Source organism: Dreissena polymorpha, chromosome 2, assembly GCF_020536995.1.
Source record: "Dreissena polymorpha isolate Duluth1 chromosome 2, UMN_Dpol_1.0, whole genome shotgun sequence".
NCBI classification, from domain to species: domain Eukaryota; kingdom Metazoa; phylum Mollusca; class Bivalvia; order Myida; family Dreissenidae; genus Dreissena; species Dreissena polymorpha.
Genome location: NC_068356.1, coordinates 41,504,156 through 41,531,963, shown reverse-complemented (window position 1 = coordinate 41,531,963; position 27,808 = coordinate 41,504,156). Strand labels below are relative to the sequence as shown.

The following is a 27,808-nucleotide window of genomic DNA, read 5'->3' as shown; positions in this document are numbered from 1 at the left end:
GTAAATGACATTAGTGTGTGCCCAAAGAAGTCATGGAGAAAATACTTTGAACAAACTTCAAAGGCATGTTTCAGCCAATATGAAATAATTATCTTGAAATTCATTTTCATCGCGTCCTCGATGTTTTCTGACTCGCATCGTAAGGATAATAAAAGTTAGAAGCATAGTAATGAGCCGTGCTGCGTGAAAAGGGGGTTTAATGCATGTTCGCAAACGCACAGGCTAATCAGAGACGACACTTTACGCCTAAACTGGATTTTTGCTAAGAAGAGTACATGTATTTGTTCAAACGAAAAATATCATAAAAGCGAAAAGTGTCGTCCCTCAAAAGCCTGTGTGAACTGCACATGCTAATCTGGGACGACACTGTGCGCAGATGCATTAAACCCCCTTTTCACGGAGCACGGCCCATATACAAAGGGGTGTAAACGACACACAACTGGTCTTCATATCTGGCCCAGACAACCATAAAGCGGTTAAGGTACATCAAACATCGAAGATGACTTCTCATCAGCTTTGTTGACTTCATGATTTAAAATTGGTCAAGATGTGTCCAAGATGAAAAATCAGACAAATTTTCGTCTTTGTAAGGTATAATTTTCCATCTTATAAATTTGACCATATTTCATCGAAATTTAATCATACAAGTGGCATCTATTGTTGTTACAATGTTTTAATTAGATTTGAATTGGTGGCCCGGTTGAAACCCACATAATCCAGAAAACATTCTGGCAAAGTGGTTATAAAGACTGAGTCATTAATATATCATAGTGAGGTAACACGGTTTGTATAATATTTTGGTTGGTGACATAGTTTGAGACTGCAATTTAATTAGATTCAACTTTGACATAAGTATTGCAAAATTTAAATATTTTGACCGAGTATCATCAAGCTTAAGTCATAATATGACTTTTAGAGTGGTTTAAAAAAGTACGATTTGACATTGTAATCGAATTTGTTTGACCTCCCTTGACCCCTACTTGGTCTTGATATTGTTAAGTTAAACGTTCTCATCAAGTTTCTTTTAAGATTCACCGAATTCAAATATGGCATGGATATTTTCAAGACTAGCATTTTGACCAGAGTGGTATAAATGAGCTAGGTTTAGAAAACACTCGAACCTTTGTCGATCATGGCCTATACATTGTCAAGGTAATCATTCTGACTGTGTTTCGCTAATAGTGAACGAAAATGAGCTAAAGAGTTGTACAACGCTCGACGACGGACGCCGTGCAACCACAGATTACACAAGCTAAAATCGGACGGTATGAAACGTTATTCTCCCAAAGTTTCGTTTAATCAGTGCCACTATGTTAAATTGTTTCACTATTGTAGGAAGACATACATTATCTCAAAACAGTTTGGAAATATTATTTGCCTTTGTTTAGCTATTGTTTTTGTTAATGAAGTACAGTCACCATTTCAGAAATAGCTTGATTAAATACACGCGTGGACATTAACTGTATTACTTAGGTAGCTTTGACAGCTCACTTAATAATGGCGCGTCTCCACTTCGACCAATTGTGATGGTTTTGGATGAGTAGATATTTCAAAACATAAACATAACGCACATACCATAGATACAACAATAATTAGTTTGCAGAAACATCGAACATACTTGCTCATACGAAATACATATTTACACACGTAATCTTACTATTATAGAACTATTATAGAACAATGCCATCCATCATAATCCTGTGCACAATTGATAACAATTTATATAAATATGATTAATAGAAACCTACAAAACATAATTAAATGTACAAACTAACGTTTGAAATATCCTCAACAATTCGTCAAAATGCACCAAATTCCTATATGTTCTGTTAGAACAGTGGAAAAAAAACTAGATTAATATCTATTTTCCAATCCCATTTCCGACAGAACACTTGACCTCGCTCTCCCAGTTGCAAACACCAATGTTTTCATCGAAGAGCGTCTCTGGTGGGCATGCGCAGACATGCATGGTGTACCAGGAGCACGAGACAAACGTATGACAGTTTGCAGGGTTTTTGAAATTTCCTATGCGATCTCTACACAATCCTGGAAAAGTAACGAAAGTGATTCAATTAAAGATAACGTAATTAGATCATCAGGCCATTAAGAAAAATAATAACTATAGGAAATATCTGTTAGTTCTACCAAACTGCCAGGAAATTGTAGTATGATTTAAATAAGAAAGTATGCAAGTCCTTTTGATCGATGAATACTATATTGATGTTGAGCTTTTAAACCTGAAACGTCGTTCATTTTCGTACAAGTTTGAAGGTTGCCAAATCCCTGCGTCGTGGGGTAGAATGCCGGCGACGGCGTGGAAGGCGTCTGCCGTTTGAAGGCCGGAAATGGGGCTGGGGTCGCTGGTACCCGCATCCTGCTGAATATGTTGTCCCACCAAGCTAGAATCTCAGCAGGGTCGAGACTGGGTCTGCTTGCCTAAAAAGTTCAGTTACCAACATTTAAAACGGTCATTTTTCTCATAATCAATAAACATGTCGCATTATTTACTGTTACGAAATATTATATGTGTAATTATCAGTATAATCAAACATATTGTCTAATTTACGAGAAGCACAATAAATAAATTATTGCGCACGACCTACAATATGAATGCATAATTGAGTTTTTTTTAATGTTAGATGCGCTGGATGCACGTTGCGTAAAATGTTGTTATAAAATATGACTTTTGCAAGCACAATTTGAAATGCATATTTATATTCCAATACGGTTTAAGAGTATCGTTTGTAGTTAACCTGATTATTGCGTAGTCTTGTAGAAGGTTTTTCGCTTGAACGCTGATTGACGTTGGTCCCTGACAGACTTGAAGGCGTGGTTGCAATCGCCCGACCTTGAGCTTTCATGTCATACGTCGTTTCCATTGTCACCGCCTTTGTTGCTTCTTCTGGTCTGCTGGTGGAAATGGATTGAACCCTCTGCTTGGCTTTCCCTATAGATGATGTTACGAAACCCAAGTGAATTTCAGTGGAACTCTCTTTGTTGTTTTGTTGCCAGACCGATTGATTCGAAATGGCTGAAGGCATGGATTCAAGCGTTTTTGTACTTTCGTTTTTTATAGTTGATTGTATTTCAGCAGTTAATTCTGTCGCAGACGTCACGCCCTCTGTTACCAGTATCGCTGACGTCACATCCTCAGTTAAATATATCGCTGACGTCATCTCCTCTGGTTGAGGGTGAAAATCACGTAAAACACTTTTGATTGTGTCATTTCTATCTGAAGTTACAGTTGAACTTGGGGTTCGATTATTCACTATTTCTTTACTACCTTTGCCAAACACTATCGGATTTGTTGTGATAGTGGTGTACCCAGATGATTTGCTTTTAAAAGAGTTCAAGTTGACATCTCGGTTTCCGTTTTGATTAGATTCTTTGCTAGACAGTAATCCGTAAACAGCTTGTCTTCTTCTGGACTGGGGATCTGAATTCATAATCTGTAAGAGCGATTCTATTTCACTTTGCTCACTTCCAATAACGTCTGATTGAGCTGTTGGGGCCATTGGCGTGTATCCGATTCTTTCCATCAGCTGAACGATCATATTAGGAAGTTGCGTGGACGCTGGAGGAGGTGGGGTTGTATTTATTGGCGTTGTTATACTCCAGTCGTATGCCTTTGTTGTCGGCAAATTCGAACGGTCTTGACCTGTGTTGGGGAACAAACCAAACATTTTGTCGAAAGGGATTGGGACTGTAGCTGACCGTGCAATCGGGTTGGGTACCTGCGTTGCACCGGAGTAGCTATTCACAACATTGGTTACTTCCTGCTCCTGCATTTGCCTATGCGTGTTCACTGGAGTCTCTAATGTGCTATATATGTTATCCACGACAGAGGTTGTTCCTTCAAACAATGTTGATGGAGTCGACATTTCATAGTTGATATGTCGTTTGTTTTCTGTCATTGTTTGCGTTATGCTGAGAAAATTGTCAGTGGTTACTTGTTCGCTCGAGGACTTATTCGCCTTGTCCTCTTGCTCGCCTTTCCTGGATGCAAGTTCCTTTTCTATAGCTTTTATCATATCGGCTAAAACTTTCTGTTGCATAAATGTAAAGATGGGTAAGATTTCGTTTTGTTTCTGAGTTTCGTTTTTCGTCTCTTGTGCTACAGTCGTGAGATTTGTAGCCATGGAATTCATTGACGTACTGTTTTCCACTTCATTTATCGTTTCTTGCGCTCCATTCGTGAGGTTTGTAGCCAGGTCATAACTTGACGTACTGTTTTCAGTGTCCGTTGGTCGATCAGAAGTTGTTAGATCTGACGTCGTTTCATTCCAAAATAAATTGTCTGTGGTATTTAAAAACGTGTTATTAGAAAGTGATGTATAGGAAATAAATGTTTCCAACGTGTCAGATGCGTTTAAAGATATGTCACTTGAGTCCATTACACCATTTAAATTAAAAGAATGATTATTAATAACACCTGTCGCGCCTGTAGCATTTATTTCAATCCATTGGTTATAAATGGTAGCATTTTCAGTTTCAGTTTCGAAAAATGATGCATTTCTCGTCATCAATACCGGCTCAGCAGAACGGTTGTCTACTGTGGTGTTTTCAATACCAGGTGTAAACGGAAATGTTTCACTCATGCTGTCAGTAAGATTGATTATAGTTGTATTCATTTCGAGTTCGCCATACTCTGCATTACTTCTCAAGTTCCCTAACTCCGTAGCATTGGTACCATTTATTACGTTCAATGTTGAGAATACATTTTCTGTTGAATTCGTTGAAGCATTACCATATAAGACAGTATCTGATATATACGTGACATTGACATTTGCCCCTTCAGAACTGATATTAGTTTTCAAATCATTTATTTCGGTAATCGTATTAAGAACTTCTGTAACATTTTCAGCAGATGAATGATTGATTGTTGTACTGTCTAGAATATTTGCATTCAATTGTATAGAATTTTCAGTTACACTCATTGTTTCTGTGGCAACAGTTTGGTCTGGAACATTATTCGTTATTGTTACTGTATATGCATCACTGTTGTTTGTCAGTTGTGACACAGTTGAGAGCAAATCTGGCACCCCGTTCGCTGGTGTTACTGACATGGCTTCAAAACTAATTGGAGTATGGTGGCCGTTAAGGGAAAACTCCGTGATGTTGTCGAAAGTTGCACTTGCTTCGGTTTTATTTTCAAAGGTAAGGTTATCGAACTCCGATGTATTGGTCGTTTCCAAATATATGAACGCCGTTGACTGGTCATATCCAAGTGACGGCGTTGTTGCTGACAATGTTTGCGTTGGTGACACCTGAGCAATTGTGCCACCGGTTACTGTGATGGACGTGGCTGTTGTCGGTAGGATGCCTTGAAGTTTTTCGAGGAGAAGTTTCCAGATTGGCATCTCGGTTGTCGTAGGAATGGTAGTTGTTGTTGTCGGGGCAATCGTTGTCGTCGTTGATGTTCTCGTGTCGAGTTCAGACTGCAGGATTTTCAGAAGCATTTCCCACAGCGATGGAGTATTCACAGGGGTAGGTGTTGTCGTTGTTGTGATAGTAGTTGTTGTAGATGTTGTTATGACTGGTGAAAGGCAGTTTCGTTCTGGAAATCGGTAAGCGTTGTCGGCCTTGTCCTTTCTTAAAAGAGCCTTTATGAATTCCATGATGGAAGGCGTGAATACTGGAGGCCGATTGTAGGAAAGTAGGACTTGGTCGGAAACATCGTCTTAAATACAAAATAGCAAACAATGAAAATCCAAAAACTGGATGAGGAGACCAATTGTTGTTGTTATCCACTAGTTTTAGTACAGAACAATTATAAACATGAAATGGTTGAAACGGAGATCACGGTTTTGGAACAGATAATGCAACGTATTGGGAATTTAAACCGGTTTGGAGTTTAGCCGATGCAGACGCGCGACTCAAACAATTGTAATCAATTGTAACTAAGCCTAAAAAAATGAACACATGAATGCCAAGACGGGAACAAAACACATATTTAAGTGTTCTAGTGTCGTAAGTATCGGACATCTATCAAAACGATTACATGATAGGATTAAACGTTATTTGTTAAATCCAAATCGTATATAATCTATAAAATATTGAACTATTAAAAGCGATGGATCTGCAGAAAATTGTCAAACAAACTACGTGTAAGAGAAATTGTAAATATGTTTTAACCACATTACACGAACTAGTTCTGCTAATTACATGCTTTCAAGACTGAAATATGACAACATTAAATATATTTACTGGGATAAGTTTTACTCCATCCAAACAGCACAAGTTAAACTGTTGTAGGATTTAATATAGCAAACAATGAATGAATGTATTAATTTAATTGATAATTAAACATTCTTCTTTAGACAGACTCGTCGACAGTTTGAAAACAGAACAATACAATATTTAAAAAAATGTTTATCAATAAATGCATTTTATGCAAACACCCCTGACTGAGAAAACTGTTACGAAAAATCTGTAGGTTTATGAATATGACCATACCAATTTGATTGTATGTATATCATATATTTGAATGTTTGAAATTAACCAACCATTCAGAAAAAAAAACACGCAACTAGGTTATTAACAAAAATCATTTTTCTGTTATGTATCGTCATTATACTGTACGTTACTTCAATACACATACTTTAACTGTAATGATAGTAGTAGGTCGCCAGGTCTCCAGCAATACTCAAATCAACTTGAAGCCATCATTATAAGTATAAGTATTTAATAACTATAATAGCACAGAATAATTTCGATCAACGACTGGATACAAATTTTTTTTTAAATCATAAAAGGACAATTTAAATTTAAAAATATATAACACAATAGCCAAATAGCAATTATGAAATTATACATCAAGTTTATGCAATAACAAAACGCTCTTAACATACGAACATGGAAGTGTAATTATCTGAAATCAGCAACATTCGTGGTGAGAGCAGTGAACGAAAACACTTCTGTAGTAGATTCACGCCAGCAAACACATACCTTGTGAGCAGTGTACTACCACTGGAGCAGTGCTCGTTATTTTAGCATGAACTAACATAGGGTAAGTAAATTGGAAAAATTAAAATTGTCAAAATCCAATTTGAAACAACTGTGTATTAACATTGATAACAAAGGTATTGGCCTACATGTAGAAAAAAATCCTGACAAATTTTCGAAAAAATGAGCGAATGTGGCTCCCTGAAGTAGAAGATCGGGCAAAATGGGCCATGTTCAGGCATTTGGGGAGAAAAACTGCTTTAATTTGCAAGCCACTACAATAATTAAAGGATTTATACAAACTTACACATGTCTGCAATGACCTCTCAGCAGGGTTTCTCCAGAAAACTATTTCTTGTTGAGAAATTTGCGTTTTTAATGAACATGTTGGGAAAACATGGATACCATCTGGAGAAGACCAGGAAACCTTATATGAGCAGTGACTTTATAAATCTTTTTGGTGACAAAAAGAATAATTTCGAGCCATTGTGTTGCAATTTATTTGCTTTGCAGAGGCACAGAGTAAGTATATGTGAGCACATATGCATACAAATGTACTTTAAATGTCTTATGTATTATCAATAGTGCCTTTTCAACATTCTCGTGTTTTATTTCTTTTTATCAACACTATTTTAGGAAATTTAAAGAAAGACTTGACTGATTTGTCACATAAATTAATTGGTTAGGTTCATATAATGATGTCTTAATAAGTGTATATGGGGTTGTATATTTAATATTTAATAAGTCACAGTCTTAAAGTAGGTGGTAGTGATGATCGCAACCCTTTCTTCATTGATTCACTTTTTTAAGAGCCTCAAAAAACTTGTCATTACTTTATTACCGAAAAATTCAGGACTTTTTTTTCATCCTGCTGACAACAACCAACTGCCATAGATAGGAGTTGGGTGGTGTAGTGAGATGGCTGTTGTTTTCAGATGGTTTGAGTAACAGGTGTTTAATTGACTAGTTTCGTATACATTATATATATATTTCAATTGAAAAAAGTCATAAGACTTTGGGATACAGATGTCAATAAGTTAAACAGTTGATAGACACTGTGAGCGAGTTGTATAGGAAAATGGGATACACTAAAGTCAACAATTTATAGATAGCCGTTTAAAATTCATTTTTTGAAATGTTGAAAAGGGGAGAGGTAGCAAGCGTTGTATTACATGGACTCGTGCATAGCATATATCTGATAAGATAAGGGGAGGTAAACCAAACTAAGAGGTAGCCATTAGTGAAATTGTCGGGACGGACGTGACGTACTGGGACAGGGACGGACGGGACAAACTGCTTCCTATATAGCCCCCCTAAACAGAGTTTGTGGGGATATAATAATGGGGGGGGGGGACAACAATAGCATTGTGATACAATGTAATTTTAGCACAAACTGGCAAACGAGTTAGTAATTGAGATAAAACTATCAGCATTACATATGTAAAGCTGACATAGTCTTACCACATTATATATCAGACAAAGGATTCAAGTTGCTGAAATTATGATGGATGAAATGCAAAGAATATCATAGAATGTATTATAAAGCATTAAAAGTACATTTGTATGCATATGTGCCCATATACACTTACTCTATGCCTCTACAAAGCAAAGAAATTGCAACAAAATGGCTGGAAATTAGGTTTTTAGTCACTAAAAAGATTTATAAAGTCACTACTCATACATGTATAAGGTTTCCTGGTCTTTTCCTGATGGTATCCATGTTTTCCCAACATGGTCATTAAAAACGCAAACTTCTCAACAAGAAATAGTTTTCTGGAGAAACCCTGCTGAGAGGTTATGGCAGACATATGCAAGTTTGTATAAATCCTTTAATTATTGTAGTGGCTTGCAAATTAAATCAGTTTTTCTCCCCTAAATGCCTGAACATGGCCCATTTTTCCCGAGCTTCTACTTCAGGGAGCCACATTTCGCTCATTTTTTTCGAAAATTTGTCAGGATTGTTTCTACATGTAGGCCAATACCTTTGTTATCAATATTAAAACACAGTTGTTTCAAATTGGACTTTGATTTTTTTTCTATTTACTTACCCTATGTTAGTTCATGCTAAAATAACGAGCACTGCTCCAATGGTTTTACAATGCTCACAAGGTATCTGGTTTCCTGGAGTGAGATTGTAAAAAGACACTGCTGTGGCAAACTTTGGATCGATGAAAGCGGCCATTGTATACAATCAATTACAAATACATGTTTCAACGGAAAAACCAAGGGCTTTGTTGGCGAGTGGCCAGTTTAATGAAATGTGTATATTGTAAAACAAGATTTTTAACGTTGTCAACACTTGTTGTTTGCGTTCAGGCGCCCGAAAAACTACCGTACGATAAACAGAAGATCAATTGAGATCAGCTGTGTATATCCTTGTGGGCAATCATAATCAGATAATTTGATCAAGCGTTTATAATAGTTATATATTATACAAACATACGTTTAAAGAACAAAAGTCAACATTTTGTCTTGCTTTACTAATTATTTATAATAATGATAATAATGACAATAATAATAATAATATTATTATTATAAATAATGTCTATTTTGCAAACAAAATTTAATGCTCATGACGAAAACACATACAACACACATATTTAAATTAAATACATTAACTCTTAATTTCGAAAATCTTTAATAACTTTTAAAATATATGTATGTGTTTTTTACTTTAACTGCATCATATATTTAAAAGAGCATTCATTTTGAGAACATGTGGTATGCTTTGTTAATATATGTTTAAATTGTTCTAAAATTGTTTTTTAGAAAATTTGACTAAAAAATGGTATATTTGCTAGTTACAAAATACAAGTTTTAAGTTTTTATCAGGTAAATAAGTATGCCGTCTCTTCAGAAGAAAATGCATGATTTAGCCTTAGTAATTAAGTGTGACGTTGGTGGTTGTAGCAAAAAAAAGTATAATACTAACGATATGACTAGTCAGAGTCACCTTTTAACCCATTTATGCCTAGCGTCTAGAAAAAAGGCATTGGCAAACAGCGTAGACCCAGATGAGACGCCGCATGATGCGGCGTCTCATCAGGGTCTGCGCTGTTTGCTTAAAATAATTTATGTAAGAAATATTCTAAATATAGAACTAAATATACTAGACATCCCCAATTTTGGAAATACATTGATGCCATTTAGAAGGATGGGAGAGTCCAGTAGGCATAAATGGGTTAAAATACTTGCCATATCAGCAACATTCCGTTAGACAGTACACACACGAAGTAAGCAGACTATACATGTACGTATGAGTCTTATTATAAACATGTCTACTTGCATACAACTTAAAGTGTTCGTTACTTGAAAGTTTTGGTAAAGAATTATGGATTAGTTCTTTCTTAATCGTCAAGTTGACTGGCAGAATGCCTTTTCTGAGCTGAACAGATTTCATAGAACTTATTAAAATATATTTAAAATGTATGGAGGAAATTAATTCATATTAATGTATAAATTTTCAACGAGAGGCGTGTTTTTGTGAATTTCAGTTGTTAAATGCACCGGATAGTAAGGGAAAATGTCTATACTAGTATTCGGCAAACAATCCACATGCGTTCGCCATTGTTGTCATCTCACGACGAGAGTTATATTTTCTAAATGACCTTGAGTGCATATTTAAAAATGTCAACACAACTTCCGTTTTCCGTAATGCATTTTTTCGATATTATAAATCTCACCCGCATATACAGAACTATATTTGGTTTAAAAACTAACAGAGCATATATTATATTACAAATAGATATGTATAAACAGATTAAACGTCACATCCGGGAAGGTACTCATTTTACAAATGGGTTCGATTTGGACGTGTACCACGAAGTTTTTTTTTAAGAAACAGTTTTAAAAATCTGCAGAATTGTGATAAAAGTATGCTACCTTTTTGAAAATAGAACACTGGCAATCAATCTATCCCATTATTCTTGTCATTTCAGTGAGTGCATTTTTTAATCATTCTTTGGGAGGTTTTTTCGCTGACTATCGACCAACTGTCAAATTTTGGTAGCCTGTTGCAATGATTTTTTCCCATAACTAGTTGTGGCGCAACTCCATTTCATTAAAAAAAAAACGAGAAATTGTAAGTTATGGTAGCCGGGACATTTTCTTTAACTTCGTTGCTTAATTTACAACAAAAACTTGTGATGTTGACCTTATAAGAACTTTCCACGATTAATGGACAAATTTCTTTAATAATCAGTTAGTTATCAAACACTGTTCTTGGTAATTGTTCTTGCAATAGTGTTATTCCTCCATGATTTTCTCCCAGCGTGTAATATCGACATTTGGGTACTTTGCACATGTTTTTAGTTATGTGCAATACATTTTCTAAATTTGGGTATGTTGCGAGAACATCGGTTATAATCAGTAAGTTATCAAACAGTTTTCTTGGTAATTGCTCTTGCAATAGTGTTATTCATCCATGATTTTCTCCCAGCGCTTTTAGTTAGGTGCAATACATTTTCTATAATTGGGTATGTTGCGAGAACATCGGTTATAATCGACATATTTTTTTAACGAATACCAGGTCAAATGAAATGATATGATTGGTTACAACCTGATTTTTTTTTGTGTATTTGTATCTGACGAAGTTTTGGGTCGGCGCTCCCGTAAAACAAAAAAAAAAGGTTTTGTTTGTAGGTTTTATGATCGAAAATTGTGTTATATTTATTAACTTTTCAAAAATATTCTTTGTATCAAACAAACGGTTGAATAAAATAATATTCTTTCAACAGGATGTGAATAATATAATTTTATGAAGAAAGAAAAATCTATTATGCATTTCTTTTTTATATATGCATTTAATGTGACATTCTTCGTGAAAATTTTGCTTTTGCTAATTTGTGATAAAAAATCCTTAAATGTATCATTATTTACCTAAAATTGGCGCTTAGCAGTATTTCCAACTTCCCAACAAATATTGACTTTGTTTGCTTAGACGATTGACATCATTGTCACTTACCACAGCCAAGTTCGTCGGAGAGATCATAGCACGAGGCGACGCCGTCACATCGAACGCAGTCAAAAGGACACATCTCGTTTTGGCAGCAGTGTCCTGGTATGTCTGCAAGATATGGAACGTTTAATTGTATGTACTAGAAGCAGCATTCCACACACTTTAGGTAAAATGTTTATCTTTGAAGATTTCCAAAAACAAAATATCATTCGTGAATCAATGTATCTTAATCTTCGGCTTGCAGAATGAAACATCAATAGCAAAGGGCTATCGATAAGAGAAATGGCGAAAATCTAATTTCTCATTATGATTTGCAAACTTTCAAAAGACAAAAATAACGCTTAATGATTACCTTCTTTTCCATTTTGTAAAGCTACAGTTGCTAACTGATTGCAAATGACCATTACTAAAACAAGCAAGTTCCGTTTGGTGGCCATTGTCAACGAACTTATGTCCAGTCCAGTCCAAAATGTAGAGTCCTCGCAACTATTTATAAGAAAGCATGAAATTACGAGAAAGCATGGATTGACCACATTGAGAATTGTCCAATGTGACAACGCTTGACCGAGTGGCGCGTGGTGAACAAGTAAAAACGTTTAGAGCTACAACAGTTTTACGCAATTTAGGCCCGGCATACGTTGCAGCGATGGCTGCTAAATATGAGTTCAATTCATTTATATCCATATTGTAATAATACAATAATACAATATACATTAGTTACACGTAGTTATAATCAATAGATACACATATCATTGAGCTTAACAGATTATGTTCTGTGTGATTGTTGTGGCTTAAAACTTGCGTTAATATATCTTTTTAACTTATTGTATAATGTACATGTACATTTTTAATGTTTGACCAATCAAATGGCGTTGTTGCAATTATCGCGATGGTCAAACTACAATTCATACAAATAGTTTTTTACTGCCCGTTCCTGTAAAATGCACATTGACACTGTTATACCGTGAAAGGTTTCACCGTACGCGTACACATTAAATTGTGTTCGTTCGATATAGAATGCTGTTTTTGCCAATCAACGACATTAAGCATCAAGTTTAATTAAAGTTCAAAAAGAAAAAACATTAGATTCTAATAAAAATTGCATTATAATGAATAACTAAAAAGAAAGTTATAATGTATAACTAAAAAAAGAACCCATTATGCTAACAGTTTCCTTCTTGTTAACAAATAAACTACGATTTGTAATGCACTTGTTTGTTAGTTCTTAGCATCGGAAAACAAACGTGAAAGCATGATTATAGTATGGGCCTCAATATTCCCGTCAAAGTCATAAGCCATAATTAATGTAAGTAAAAATAGCAATAAAACAATGATAGATGTAAATGAGTTTCTACATAACTGACACTGACCAGCGCTTTGCAACGTTTATTGACACATTTATGTGAACTGCTGTGGCTACAGCAGGTACAGAGAGGGAGCTTTGTCACTCATTGCTGTCTTTAAATTCATTTTGCCTTGTTATTGCGGACATAAATGTTGTAAACGTATCATTTTTTGAAGTGGTGACGTGAATTACTTTTTAATGGCCGCTCTAAGGGTTTTCTTCTCGCATTGTTTCATTTCTGAAATCGTTTCTTCGTCGAAACACTTCGTTAATTGTTCAATCGTCACAAGTATGCGTTGAATTTGTTGGAGAAAAGTTTTCACTTTGTCATGACCAAGTTTTGCTCCAGTAAATGTTATGTTATATGAATGCAGTTATTTTAATCAATACTATAGCACGTGTCCAACGGCGTAATTTATCTGTATTATTGCTTGTTATGAGTAATTGGATAAACGGACGATACAGGAATGACCCAATTCAATTAACAACATAAACATTGCCTGTCCGAATCGTGTTAAACTTGACAGTACATGTGAAAGTTGCCTAAGGCTATGTTCTCACGAACATTCATAAATATTCCTGGTAATTTACCAAAAGCGTGTTATTATGAAAGGTGGATGTAATTACTCACGTTGTATTTAGGATAAAGTGTGTAATCATTATTAATAATAATTATGTAGTGTTTAAATACAGTAGTGTGGCTAAAATAATCGGGAGGGGAGTAGGAGTATAATCAGGTATATTTCTATAAAGCAAGCGTATAAATATATAAATTAATTAATTAATTAAGTATATGTCGTAAAAAGCCGTTCCTATAATAATTATCTAAACAAAAAAATGTGCCCAGCAGTTTTGCAAGGTTGTTATTTATATGACTTGTCTTGATAAAGAGAACGATAATGCCAAAGGAGGGAATAAAGTGATCCTCATTTAGAGAAAGGTTAAAACGAATCATTATTGTTTCAAATTGTTTACTTGTAAGAAGATTGTTTACATGTATTTTGAAGTCATATTTTATTTAATCCTTCATTATTGCTGTGGTTATTTCCTTTCATGATTACCTACTAGGCTGATGACTCTTTATGGTTACGGTGATAACAAGTTCAATACCCAAGGAGGTAAGGCATTTACCCTTATCTCTCGTGTAACAAATATGATAACGCTAATTTTTGTCCATACTGACATGACTTTCGATCATATTTTAACGTTGGAAGTTTGAATTGGTCCTCTTGTGCATAGAAAACGACTACCGTTATGCAACGCTTAAGTATGTCCCCAACTTTCATTGGCGTCGCTCTGTAGTGCGTTCAGTTACAGCGAACGTTTGCCAATGATCGTTCGTTTCCGATTCGGTCTTATTGAACGATAAGTTCGGCGCGAACGTTTCAAGATGGCGGCTCCCAGAGAATTGGTTGCGATTTTGATGAAGGAAATCGCTTATAACAAAGAAAGTAATTAACCAATAAAATACACTATGTTTATAATCCAATTCATTTTATGTACTACAAAAGAAATGAAAAAAATATCGAAGTTACACTGAACAACAACAACAACTTAATTGTCCGCCATCTTGGTTTCGCTAGCGAACTATAGCGAACTACCTCCCGAGACGGTTCGCTTCTGTTCGCGAACGTTCGCGGCGAACCGAGCGTTCAATAGCGAACGTTCGCGAACCGAAGCGAACTATTGCGAACGTTCGCTGTAACTGAACGCACTACTGGAGAGCGGCGACTAGTATGTAATGCATTTTTTTCGCTTATGGTAGGAGAAGTTATTTTACGGATCAATGTATATTTTTTTGTTTTAAGAACATCTTGCATAGTGGTGATTTTTTGTGTAAATTAGTGTAAATAAGTACTGCATTTTTACCTATTACATTTATTACAACATTTATTGCCAATAATGCAAAGCTTATTGTTTTAATTAATAACTGATCCACAACTGATCACAGGGGAAAGATCACAGGGACTGTGCAAATACGCGAAACTTTCTGGTTTTGAATAAAAACAAAACATAATCAAAATATATTTATCTTGTGTTTTTTCTCATTTGCTTATTAGAGGAGAATCAATGTAATACGATATTTGACGACCTATCGCGCAAGCAAGTTTATTGGAAGGCGTAGTGGTACGAAAACGTACAATGTATTAGTTTATTAATAGACATATAATAAAGATCGCTATACACAATTTCACCAAATAGCAGTACATAAATGATGTCGGCCGGAATAGCTCAGTTGGGAGAGCGTTAGACTGAAATTGTTTACGCAACAAACATTTAAAGGCACTATTGGAACGGTTCTGCGGCTGACATTTTTTTTTTAAGTCAGGTTAATAAATATAATAAAGCTTTATTTACGTAGACATTTTTAAATCCATTTTACTACAATTGGAATTTTTTAATAAAATTAATGGATGCCGCGTGGTGACAACGTTAATTAAAATTTCTTACATCACTTAAATATCTTATAAAAAATACACGTGTTTTTATATTAACAAATACATGTAAATGCAAACAACACATGTATTATCCATGTATTTTTATGGTTGTCTATCATAGGCCCTAAGTACTATCCCTACCACATATAGAGCGCGAAGCGCGACACGTATTATTGATTGTAACAATGAGTTGCGATAAAGGAAGCAGCCGCTTATCAAGGAGGAGCTGTGTCTCAGCAACCCGTTTCCGTAGAGTCAAGCACTCCTCGGAGGTTTTTTTTAAGAACACATATACAGCTCAAAGCGCGACACGTATTACTATCCAGGTGGTATGGGCCCTTTAGCATTATCCGACAATTACGTCCATAGTTATCTTCCTTAGAATTTGAGAAATTTTGAAATCGTTGTTCATAGTCCAAAATTTTCATCCGATTGTTCCCAAACTTGCACAGGTTTTTTTTATTAATGCGGACCCAACCCAAACTCTATATGATCAATATCGGACCATAAGTCCAGAATTATGTCCCTTTGAATTTAAAAATAAAAGTGAAAAACTGCTTGGTTAGGTGATTATGCCAACATTTTTCATCAGATTCTTTCCAAACTTACAGTGTCTCCATATCAATGAGCATTTTTACCTCATTTAAAATGAGAAACATCGGGACAATAAGTCCAGATTTTTTCTATTAAATTTGACAAAATAAACAATTTCCACTTGTTTAAAAGATTTCGCAACTTTCGTCTGAATCTTTCCAAACTTGTTAAGTGTTTTTATATCAGTATTACTCAAACCCTATTAAAAATGATGATTATCAAAACAATAAATCTATAATGATCTTTTACTGAATTTCAAAGTATTGTGAAATGCAGATTCTTTATGCAATTTACAGTTTTCATTCATTTTTTTTTCAAACTTTTACAGTGTTTTCATATCAATTAGTACTCAACCCCTATCGTAAATGAGCAACGTAAGAATAAGTTCAGAATCATCTCCCCTTGAAGTTGAGAAAAATATGAAATTACGCTTACAAGAGGAAGCAGATTTTTTAAAACCTACACAGTTCTGTTCCATAAATGAAAACTAAACACGGATGCCATTAAAAAAGGAAACCAATGTAAATAAAATGAACTATGAAACATTTGGGGGTTACAACACCAAATCATAGATAATGGTTATTTGAGGATTATAACACAACATCATAAATAATGGTGATTTGGGGGTTATAACACAAAATGATAGATAATGGTTATACCAGTATCTTTTTCTATTTTGTTTAAAATAATCGGCCAATATATTTATATTTACATTAGAAAAAAATCGTTCCATGTAACTTAATTGAGTGCCTTTTACACTGAAATTCCCGACGCCCTTTGATGCTATGCATCAATACTTATCTTGTACATTATCAAATAAAGTGAAAACAAGCAAGTTGAGCTCGAAACAGTTTTACGTGTCAAAGAAATTGTAATTAAACTGAAAGACAAATTCACAATCTCCACATAAAAACGTCTTGTATGAGTCTATGAGGACAAAATCATAGGTTATAATTTGACAATTATTGCAATTGAATTATCTTTATAAAAAAGTTATTATGCACCATATGATTTTACATTGAAATTAAACTAAGAAACCCGCTCCCGTTGATTATAAAACGCCTATCCCTCCAGATTGATTTTCAGAAGTCCTAATTGAATGCCGTTCTAACATATCAAGGTATTTCCAACGCAATATTGAAAATAACTCGGATATTCTACCTTTCATATTAATTTAAAAAACAAATAAAAAAACAACATCAACACATCAAGCAATGTATAAAACCCTTAATTGCTTACGGTTTATGACAATTTCTAAATTTCAAATATTTTCTGGTATAATCATAGCCTCAATTCGTAGTGGATTGTCCTTTAAAATCGACCTCCAAAAGAATTCACAATACCATGTGTAAGTCTGTTAATACAAATACAGTTTGGACGAATTGGGAGGTTGAAAGCAGTTCCGAACGTATGTTGCAAGATATTGACCGAAAAATGACGTAATCTGAATTAAATTTATGTAATTTTATTTTTATATATATATTTTTTTTTTTTGGGGGGGGGGGTCACTTTTAATCATAGTGGGTTCTGTCGGTCCCTGCCTTTAAACTCTTTTATCTCCATAACCTCATGACCGTTAAATACGTTGGATTGAAACTATATAATTTGATAGATCGTCTGATCAACAGTTCGTTGTAGTTTGCGTAAAGATGTGCACTTAAAACAGGTATTTTAACTTTATTTTACAAAATAATTTAGAAAAAAAAGAATATCAGTGTGGGTCCATTGCCATTTACATTATAAAGTGTGATTCTCGATAATTTTCCTCAGTCGATTTTAAGAACGAATTTCGACAAATATAAAAGTGTTTTAGTTACTCTAACTGATCCGTTGTAAAATGTATACTTTTATTAGTTTACTATAATTTCTTCTACATATAATTCACTTTTTATACAAAACTTACCGCCAAATAATCGAACTCACCAACTTTTTTTCACGAGAAAATTGCAAAACCGCATGGATGCTTGACTTTTATCTTGCGGATACATGATCTTACTAGAGCAAATATGTTGACGTATTATATACTGTATGGAGATATGATGGACAAAATGGAAAATATGCAACGTTTAAAGACTCAATACATTTTCGGTCTTTGAGAATATTTAACCAGAAAGTTGTCATAAAATTACTGACATATTATTTGCCTGATAAAATCTTGCATAATTGCAATTTTGAAACTGTGAATAAAATGAAGTTTTCCCCAGTTGATTTGCTATCGTTTATGCGAAACAATACATGCAAGCTGGAAGACATTGTTCATCAAATAATAAGTCACTGGTGATTGTGAAATTGAAATGTAAATGTTTATCATTTGTCATTATATATTAAATTATCCAGTGCAGGCCTAGGCATTAATAAAGTGTGTGAGAGGATAATAAAGTGGTGTATTTTGTAAGTGACGTATTCATTTTTGCTAAAGCTGATATTTTGTGCAATTGAGCAGACCTTTGCAATATTTTTTAAGACAGAGGACCACCTAATGACCATGAGTGTAATGTAAATTGTTCAGAAGACAATCCCCAGAAGACGTATATCTATACTGGGCTACGGCGTTCATCTTGTGCAGTTAAAGTGCAGCCACTTACTAACATTTCATCCCCTCGATCCCACCTGGGGCATATGGTCGCCACAACAGCATGCCATCGGTACCGATAATGGCCACATGTTTGGCTTCTTCCCGTGGCAATCTGGCTTTTTGATGTTGTGCGTGAATGTTGTGCGTGAATGGTGCGCCTTAATTTTAGAACCGGACGACCTCTTTCCCTTTTTCCTTGAGGGTTTTAACAACGGCATTCCGCGCTATATATGGCTAGCTTCTTTTCAGCGTATGTCAAAACCACTTCCGTTTCCTCTGCGTTTTTAGCGATTGGTGCTTGTTTTGTGCGCTGTGACAGTTCCCGGTTGGGTATGAAATGGGGCCATCGTTGTTGTTCGGATCAGACACTTTGACGCATACAAAGAAGCAGGATAGAATGCTACAGGGTTTCATCAATACCTGCTTGCATAAGACAAATCCGTGGATTGACTTATCATGTGACGCGATGATTCTGAGGCTTTTTGTCTTCTTTATACTAATTTATAACCAACCCTGAGCGTCTTGAAACTGTTTGGAGTCGATCTTCCACCTGTTGGATGTGCTGTTGAGTATTGGACAAGAGTCCAATGTCATCGACAAAATCTTGGTCGTCCAGATGCTAAGTGAAGGTATAATGAACCCCGCTTGGGTTTCCATTGTGTTTCTCGTCACCCAATCGATATCGACTGAGGACAGCAGTGGACAGTAAGAAGCATTGCCTGACACAAACTCAAAAGAATTGTATTGACATATATTCTAAATCTGAACATGTTTATGAACAATTTCAATGATTTATGTTATGATCTGCATGCATAATATATTCACGCATACAAATAATTATTTCATTTAGCCTTCAAAAATAGTAAATTAATGGCTGCAATGCACGGGTTGGAAAGTAATGGTGTCCGAATAATAATGTTTGCAAAGCCTCGTTAACAAGGCGCGAAAACAAGGTGCCCGAGAGGACAGGTAACCAATCACCTTTGTCGTGATGTCGTATATTTAGCACAAAAATGACAGTGTTAATGACGTACCTTGTCAGTAAGTAATTTACTTAATTGCTCATGTTAGTTCGTACACGCAATTTCAAGACATATCTTGGAACAACAGGACACTGTAGCCTAACGCAACATTTTGCCTCGACAGGCTATTAGAATGCGTGTATATGTGTGTTTAACAGGTATTATTTATCTTTTGGTTATGATCCTTTTTTTCCGTATGATCCGTATTTTCCGACAGGTAAAACTGCTTCGGGCTTAAAGTATGGGGTAATATCTCACCTCCTACAAAAATGACCTTATCCGATTGGCTTAGAGCGGTCAAGTACCCATGGTGTATTTTTTCATACACCCCGAGTAATTTCCATACACCCCGAGTAATTTCCATACTTCTATCAACGTAAAAAATGGCGTCTGTTAGATAAACTGCTAGATAAGTATTGTTATTAATATATAATATATTCTATGTAATGTATACTATTTACTATAATGTATATAATATATAACATTATATTGATAATATAATATATATAATATATATAATATATATAATATATAATATATATAATATATATATGATATATGATATATTCTATACGATATATTATACATGATACATGATATATCATATATTATATATTAAACATGAGATATGATATATGATAGATGATATATCATATATTATATACTAAATGTTATATATTATATAGTATAGATATATTATATTTAATATGTATTATTTAAAATGAGTATGATTTGGATAGGAGAGTATGATGAAGAGTATCTCTCTCTTCTCTTCTCTTCTAGAGTCTCTTCTCTTCTAGATTCTCTCTTCTCTTCTTCTCTTCTCTTCTCTCTCTCTCTTCTCTCTTCTCTCTTCTCTTCTCTCTTCTCTCTTCTCTTCTCTTCTCTCTTCTCTCTTCTCTTCTCTCTTCTCTTCTCTTCTCTCTCTCTTCTCTCTCTCTTCTCTTCTCTTCTCTCTTCTCTCTTCTCTCCTCTCTTCTCTCCTCTCTCTCTTCTCTCCTCTCTTCTCTCCTCTCTTCTCCTCTCTTCTCTTCTCTCTTCTCTTCTCTCTCTTCTCTCTCTCTCTCCTCTCTTCTCTCTTCTCTTCTTCTCTCTTCTCTTCTCTTCTCTTCTCTCTTCTTCTCTCTTCTCTCTTCTCTCTTCTCTTCTCTCTTCTCTTCTCTCTTCTCTCTCCTCTCTCTCTTCTCTTCTCTCCTCTCTCTCTCTCTTCTCTTCTCTCTCGTCTAGTCTCTTCTCGTCTCTTTCCCTCTTCTCTTCTCTCTTCTTTTTATTCTTTTTCTCCTCCTCTTCTTCTCTAAACTCTTTCCTCTTATCTCTTTTCTTCTCTTCTCTATTATTTATCTCTCTTCTTACTATCCATTCTTTCTCATCTATTATATGTAATACATTATATATAACATATTATATTATATTATATATTCTATAATATTATATACTTTAAAGGTAGTCGGTGAGATATAATCGTTACACTTCGCTCGAGTATGGTATGAAATTACTGAGGGTGTATATCCCATACACCATCAGTTACTAACAGTGTAACTTATAATTTCATAAAGGTAGTTGTTTTGTGGAATTATAAACATAAGGGGTTGAAAAACACAATATTTGAATACTAACTTTAAAAATTTCAGCGAATTCCGCCATTCTTTACAAGACAATGTTCTCTACGTTACTTGAATCACATTTGTTTCATCGGACGTAAGGCGGTTCGCCTAACCACGGTGGTTGCGCAACGAATTGACAATCGAACAAATGGGCCGTGCTCTGTGAAAAAGAGGTTTAATGCATGTGCGTAAAGTGTTGTCCCGGATTAGGGACGTAACTTTCCGCTTGATGATATTTTTGTTTTAAAAATATCTCTTCTTAGCAAAAATCCAATTATGGCGTAAAGTTCGTCTCTGATTAACCTGTGCGGACTGCATAGGATAATCTGGGACGACACTTTACGCACATGCATTAAACCGCCTTTACGGATAAACGTGTGTCTTTCTATAGTGTGGGTTTTTATGTGTAGCGTGCATGTCCTCGTTTTTTTGCAACAATTTCATCATACCACGCAGTGGTCAAACTGATAATTCATTAAGCAATTAATTAATTACATAAAAGACGTTTTATTTTATTAAATCAAGCATCCACCATAAAAATAATTCGTTCCATTGTTGCGGTGTTGCAAATATACTAGTTTGTGAAATCCACCTGGTGGGTGGAAACGTCGGTCGACTCGTAAAAGTGGGTGGAAACGTCGGTCGCCTCGTAAAAGTGGGTGGAAACGTCTGTCGACTCGTTATCCACGAGTGACTATCGTAGTTTGTTGTTCCATATGTGGCAATCGGTGTACTTTTGGTGGCAATGTGGTCAGAAGTAGTTCTTTGGGGGGTAGATGTGTCTTTTTTGTCGCAAATCGGAAAGGGCGGGATAGGTGGCGGCACGAGGAATTCTCTTGAACACTCCAAACGGACCGCATCGCCTGAAAGTGACGATGCAATATGTGGCATTATATGAATGGTCATTTACTTTAAAACATGTTAGTCAATGTATCTTTATAGACATATAAGATCTGTAAATATATATTTTGTTCAGTTGTCGCTAAACCGCATACATTTTGTTTCGCTCAATTTATCTCCCTATACCTCGTAAGCATTGAGCTCATATATACTTTATAGAATGCACGCCAGTATATACCGAACAACTAGAGCAAGACTTTCGATGATAAACGACACGATATATCTCTAACTTGAATGGTGGTAACCAATATCATTCACATTGCTATGACAATAACAATAAAAAAAAGCATTTTTGAAGGAAACAAAACAAAATTATTATATACCCAGACCCCATTTGTAGTGTTCGTATATTAATCACCACACAAAGTCAAACCTGCGAGTCTAGGCTTACATTACATGGATATTAAGTGTTGCCTTTGATACAATTATAAGGTTCAGGAGCATGAAGGACGAAAGTTACACCTTCTAAGAATTAGTAAGTTTTCTGTTTTGTTGCTATGTTGTTTATTTTGTTTCATTTTTGGTGGACATTTTTGTAACATATATATAGTTATATATGTATTGGTGATGGTTTGGATACTATCGATCGTAATGGTATTCAAAGCCCGATAATATTGTCCGCTATTTATATCACATCCTTTTGTGATAATAAACAACAACATGTTCATGTTATACTGTTTACAATATATTTGAACACTTACGTTCCTATTTTGTAGATCGTTTGTATACGATACTGAATTCTTAAATAAATTGTAAAACACACTATATGTAACACTATCTGTACGTACACTTGTCCGATGCCCTGCCAACTAACACAGTTCGGGGCCAGTTGTCACATGAGATCTCGTCTGAGAGATCGAAGCAGTCCGGCCGGCCGTCGCAGCTAGGACACAGGCCATCCGGTCGGGAGCTGCATGAGAAGTGGGGTGGTGACAGCCCATCTAGGAAAGGGATTGGAGAGGCCATAATATTTCGTATCTGAATACGGTAAATACTAAGGTTTACCGATTGCATGGCATTTTTAAGTTTGGGCATGTGTACGTATTGTGTGCAAAACTCTGGTAAATCGCTATATTCAGGGAATAGTCTTCACAATTGGAAGAGTATGTCTTGAAAACATTCAAATAAAAGAGGTTTGTTCACATTGGAGATGTTTAAAAAATTAACAAAATCGTATTATCATTAAGATTTTATAAAGCGAACATCGTTACCGTGTTTAATGACTCATCGGCTTGAAGTTGACAATAATAAACATACACACAAGGAACGGTTAATTTGGTGTGGCTGCACGGTACATTTATAACAAACTCGTGTTTTGTATGATTGAATGTAATACAGAATGCCAGTATTTATGAGCTCATACATTTACTACCAATCACAAACTGTTGATCAATTCTTTAACCCGTAAGTTAGAGTTATACATCCCTACTTTAAAGGGATCTTTTCACGCTTTGGTAAATTGACAAAATTGAAAAAAGTTGTTTCAGATTCGTAAGTTTTCGTTTTAGTTATGATATTTGTGAGGAAACAGTAATACTGAACATTAACCATGCTCTAATATAGCCATTATATGCATCTTTTGACGATTTTAAAACCTAAAAATTATAAAGCGTTGCAACGCGAAACGATTGAATAATTTGGAGAGTTCTGTTTTTGTCGTTAAATTTTGTGAAACTTCGAAGATTGCTTATATAAGGTATAAAATACGTCACGAACATGTACTCGGCGGAATAGCTCAGTAGGCTAAAGCGTTTTTACTTCAGGACTCTGGCAGGACTCCAGGGGTCACTGGTTCGAAACCTGCTCCGGGCAATGTTCTTTTCCTTTTTTTATTTTTTTTCTTGATTTTTTACTGGAGCTTTTACGATCCAATGTTTACATTTATCAATATAAAGCATTTAATGAATAAGTTAAAAAAAATGCCAAAATCTGTGAAAAGGCCCCTTTAATAGCATGTGTCTTGAAAGATGTTTATGACACAAATGACTGTGAACACACGCTAAAACGCTAAAAATGCGCTAAAAATGACTTGTTTGATCACCCGGTGAACGATCCTGTTCAATATCCTAACGCACTTTCAGATTACAGCAAATGCCTTCGTTCGCGTTACAAGAAGCCAAATTAGCTCTTAAAATCTCAATGCGGCTACTTACTTGTTTGATTGTTTCTGCAGGCTTTCGACATTTCTGAGCTTACAATTTCTAAACAATGTACAATTTGGCTATCATTCAGATATCTCGGCGTTAACCAAAAAAAACGGTATTCAAAATGAGCATATTTCGAAATCGATGTTTGAAAACTGATGAAATATACCAAACCAGGTGTTAACGTTAATTATATGGAAATACGTTAAAATGATTCAACAATCGATAGCATTTTCCTGTCAAAAAGAGCAATCTCCGAGCAAATCGGAAATATTATTTCACATTTCGATAAAATGTTAAAGGGGCCTTTTCACGTTTTGGTTAATTGGCAAAATAAAAAAAAAATGTTTCAGATTCGCAAATTTTCGTTTTAGTTATGATTTTTGTGTGGAAATAGTAATATTGAACATTAACCATGCTCTAAAATATTCATTATATGCATCTTTTGACGATTTGAAAACCTGAAAATTATAAGGCGTTGCAACGCGAAACGATTGAATAATTTTGAAAGTTCTGTTGTTGTAGTTATATTTTGGGAAGCTACGAGGATTGCCTATATCATTAAAAATAACACCCGTTCATGTCATTAGCACGCATGGTTGAGTGATCTAAGCGGGAGACTTTTTACTCCAGGGGTTAGTGGTTCGAGTCCAGTTAAGGGTTACTTTCTTTCTTTTTTTAATTGTTTCTTGTTTTTGACTGGAGATTTTTAGGTCCAATGTTTAAATTTATCAATATAAAGCATTTAATGACAAGCTTCAATACATGCACAAATCTGTGAAAAGGCCCCTTTAAAGAGGCAAATGCCATTCATTTGCTCATACACAGACTAAATAATTTATTCGTTCATGCTTTTATAACTACAATACGGCTTAGTTGATACTTGCAACTAGATGATTTAATGAACGTATGCGTTTGTTCTTACCTGAATAAACGTTCACCGCAATGAAAGTTGTCATAGCGGCAATACAGCCAAAATAATTATCCCATAATACTGCCATGGTTATTCTAAATATCTATAACAAGATACGTTAACTATGCATGCATTTTTTAACAAGGCAAGAATAGAACTTCAACCTCCGAATCTTCAGTTGAGTTAGTTTCCAGTTTAGTTCACTTTATAAACCATGTTTTATGTTTCAATTATTTGAAACAAGACACAATGTGTTTTCCCTCTAGCAATTGACGCTACGACTTGCGACGTTAACCGCATGACATACGGTAAACAGTGAGACTGAATAATTTACACAGTCCCGGATCTCACATTTATCAACATTATAAAAAGGACATCCTCATGAAACATGAAAAGAACTTTCTATATAAATCATAGTACAATCGGCTTCAGTACGTGTGGATCGGGGCACGTAGGTCATCGCAATGAAATATTAACAAAGATAATGCATTTTTATAGGCGGTATGCATAATGTTATAGACACTTTGATTCCCGATAACGGCCACGTCGGATAACGCAGACTTTCAAATTGGGCAGTCTGATATGTTGTAGACCGGCGAGAGCACCGTTGTTGTACCAAGGAAGCAGACATCGAGAGGAATGTACGTAAGCGTCAACGTAACATTCGGTTAAGTATAAGATAAGTACGATAAGTATATTGAATCTTCAAGAATAATGGTCAGTTTTTCATCCCTAAGAAATCGTCTCTTAATTCAATATACCAGGAAAAACAAAATTATATTCCATAGAGACACGAAAAATTAAGCAATTTTTCGCTTTTCGGTCATTCGTTTTTAATTTACGTCAGTGTAGAAATTGTTATTAATTGCCAGCTTACAATAGCTCATTGGGTCATTGTCGACCTGAAATGGCTTGAAGTCACCCTGGGGTGATTAGAAGCCGATTCTTGTCACCATGGGTGACTTCAAGCCGATTCTAGTCACCCGGTCGGCTTGAAGTCACCCTAGGGTGATATGAATCGGCTTGAAGTCACCCTGGATGACAAGAATCGGCTTTTAGTCACCCCCGGGTGACTTCAAGACATTTCAGGTCGACATTGGCCCAATGAGCCTTACAATAACAGTATTCAACGGCGAATTTTGCATTTCTGGTTAATGGGGCCTTTTCACGCTTTGGTAAATTGACAAAATTGAAAAAAATTGTTTCAAATTCGCAAATGTTCCTTGAAGTTATGATATTTGTGAGGAAACAGTAATACTGAACATTTACCATCCTCTAAAATATCCATAACGTGCATCTTTTGACGATTTAAAAACCTGAAAATTATCAAGCGTTGCAACGCAAACGATTGAATAGTTTGGAGAATTCTGTTGTCGTTGCATTTTTTGATACAACGAGAATTGCATATATGAGGTAAAAAATCCATTGAAAATGATATAAGAGCGGATGGTCTAGTGGATAGCGCAGAAGGTTTTTGCTCCATGGCTCCAGGGGGGTCAGTGGTTAGAGCCCCGATCAAGGTTACCTTTTTTTTTTTAATTGTAATTGTATTCTTGTTTTTTACTGGAGATTTTTAGACCCAATGTTTACATTTATCAATATAAAGCATTTAATGACAAACGTCAAAACATGCCAAAATCTGTAAAAAGGCCCCTTTAACTAAAAATAGTGTGTTATATATGTAATCGTTAACAGAAAAGCCATTGTCATTTAGAGGATCTGTTAAAGTAGTATCATGAACATGTGGCATCCGACTCTTAAAACATTTAAATTTCAGCAAATACGTAATTTAAGTACATGTTCAACATATTGCAACATTAATAGACATTTTGAGCTTTAATTCGAATAATGAACTGATTTTCAATGGAATTTTCTCGTTTTTTTTATGTAATCCACAGCTCTTCCGCGAATGTCTTTCTTCGCAACACGAAGTGATATTTCATATATCGGCGAAACAATGTTACCTGTTACCTGTCTGAAAACCAAATTAAGGAACTCACCTCTCGGGCGTGGCCTTTGCTTTTCTCTGCTATAGAAGTGCCATCCGTATATAGACCGAATGACTGGCGTGTGGAGTGTGCTCTAGGACTCCAACCTTAATGTCTTTCTACACACAATAAAGTCGGTACTTTTTTGGAACGTGGTTGCGGTTTTTGTATTACGGTTAAGCTAAAATGTCTAGCTATTTCGTTTTTACTGAACGATATCCAATTGTGTTGCTGTCATCTTATTTTATGGTAAGCCGGAGTACCTTGAAGAAATCCCACTTATTCGGAACGGTGACTACAACCATGCTCACATGCGCCAAAAGCGAGGATTGAACGTGGGTCTGCTGACAACTTCGCTTAAAGATCAGGGCTCAACATTTACA

The 27,808-nt window shown here is 35.3% G+C and overlaps 2 protein-coding genes across 2 annotated transcripts; both read right to left on the bottom strand.

Annotated features, from left to right (window-relative positions):
- Positions 1 to 2,729: 2,729 nt before the first annotated feature.
- Positions 2,730 to 9,127, bottom strand: LOC127869680 (serine-rich adhesin for platelets-like). Its single transcript, XM_052412338.1, has 3 exons — positions 9,052 to 9,127; positions 4,986 to 5,680; positions 2,730 to 4,046 (listed from the first exon to the last, which is right to left on the bottom strand). Exons 1-3 carry the CDS (start codon positions 9,125 to 9,127, stop codon positions 2,730 to 2,732), a joined length of 2,088 nt encoding a protein of 695 aa, XP_052268298.1.
- A 12,860-nt stretch (positions 9,128 to 21,987) lies between these two features.
- Positions 21,988 to 25,677, bottom strand: LOC127869679 (uncharacterized). The gene is made up of 3 exons (XM_052412336.1): positions 25,450 to 25,677; positions 23,169 to 23,321; positions 21,988 to 22,343 (listed from the first exon to the last, which is right to left on the bottom strand). The coding sequence occupies exons 1-3, from the start codon at positions 25,523 to 25,525 to the stop codon at positions 21,988 to 21,990; spliced, it is 585 nt and encodes a 194-aa protein (XP_052268296.1). The 5' UTR covers positions 25,526 to 25,677.
- Positions 25,678 to 27,808: the final 2,131 nt, after the last annotated feature.

Excerpts from the sequence above, each read along its gene's own strand:
- LOC127869680 (XM_052412338.1), bottom strand. The coding sequence starts at position 9,127 with ATGGCCGCTTTCATCGATCCAAAGTTTGCCACAGCAGTGTCTTTTTAC. Across the intron at positions 5,681-9,051 it reads TCCAGGAAACCAGATACCTT|ACGATGTTTCCGACCAAGTC; the intron begins GTGAGCATTGTA and ends TTTGTATTTAAG. Across the intron at positions 4,047-4,985 it reads ACAACAGTGATGCATATACA|AAAGTTTTAGCCGATATGAT; the intron begins GTAACAATAACG and ends TTTATGCAACAG.
- LOC127869679 (XM_052412336.1), bottom strand. The coding sequence starts at position 25,525 with ATGGCAGTATTATGGGATAATTATTTTGGCTGTATTGCCGCTATGACA. Across the intron at positions 23,322-25,449 it reads TGCGGTGAACGTTTATTCAG|ATGGGCTGTCACCACCCCAC; the intron begins GTAAGAACAAAC and ends TCCCTTTCCTAG. Across the intron at positions 22,344-23,168 it reads TGGCAGGGCATCGGACAAGT|GCGATGCGGTCCGTTTGGAG; the intron begins GTACGTACAGAT and ends CGTCACTTTCAG.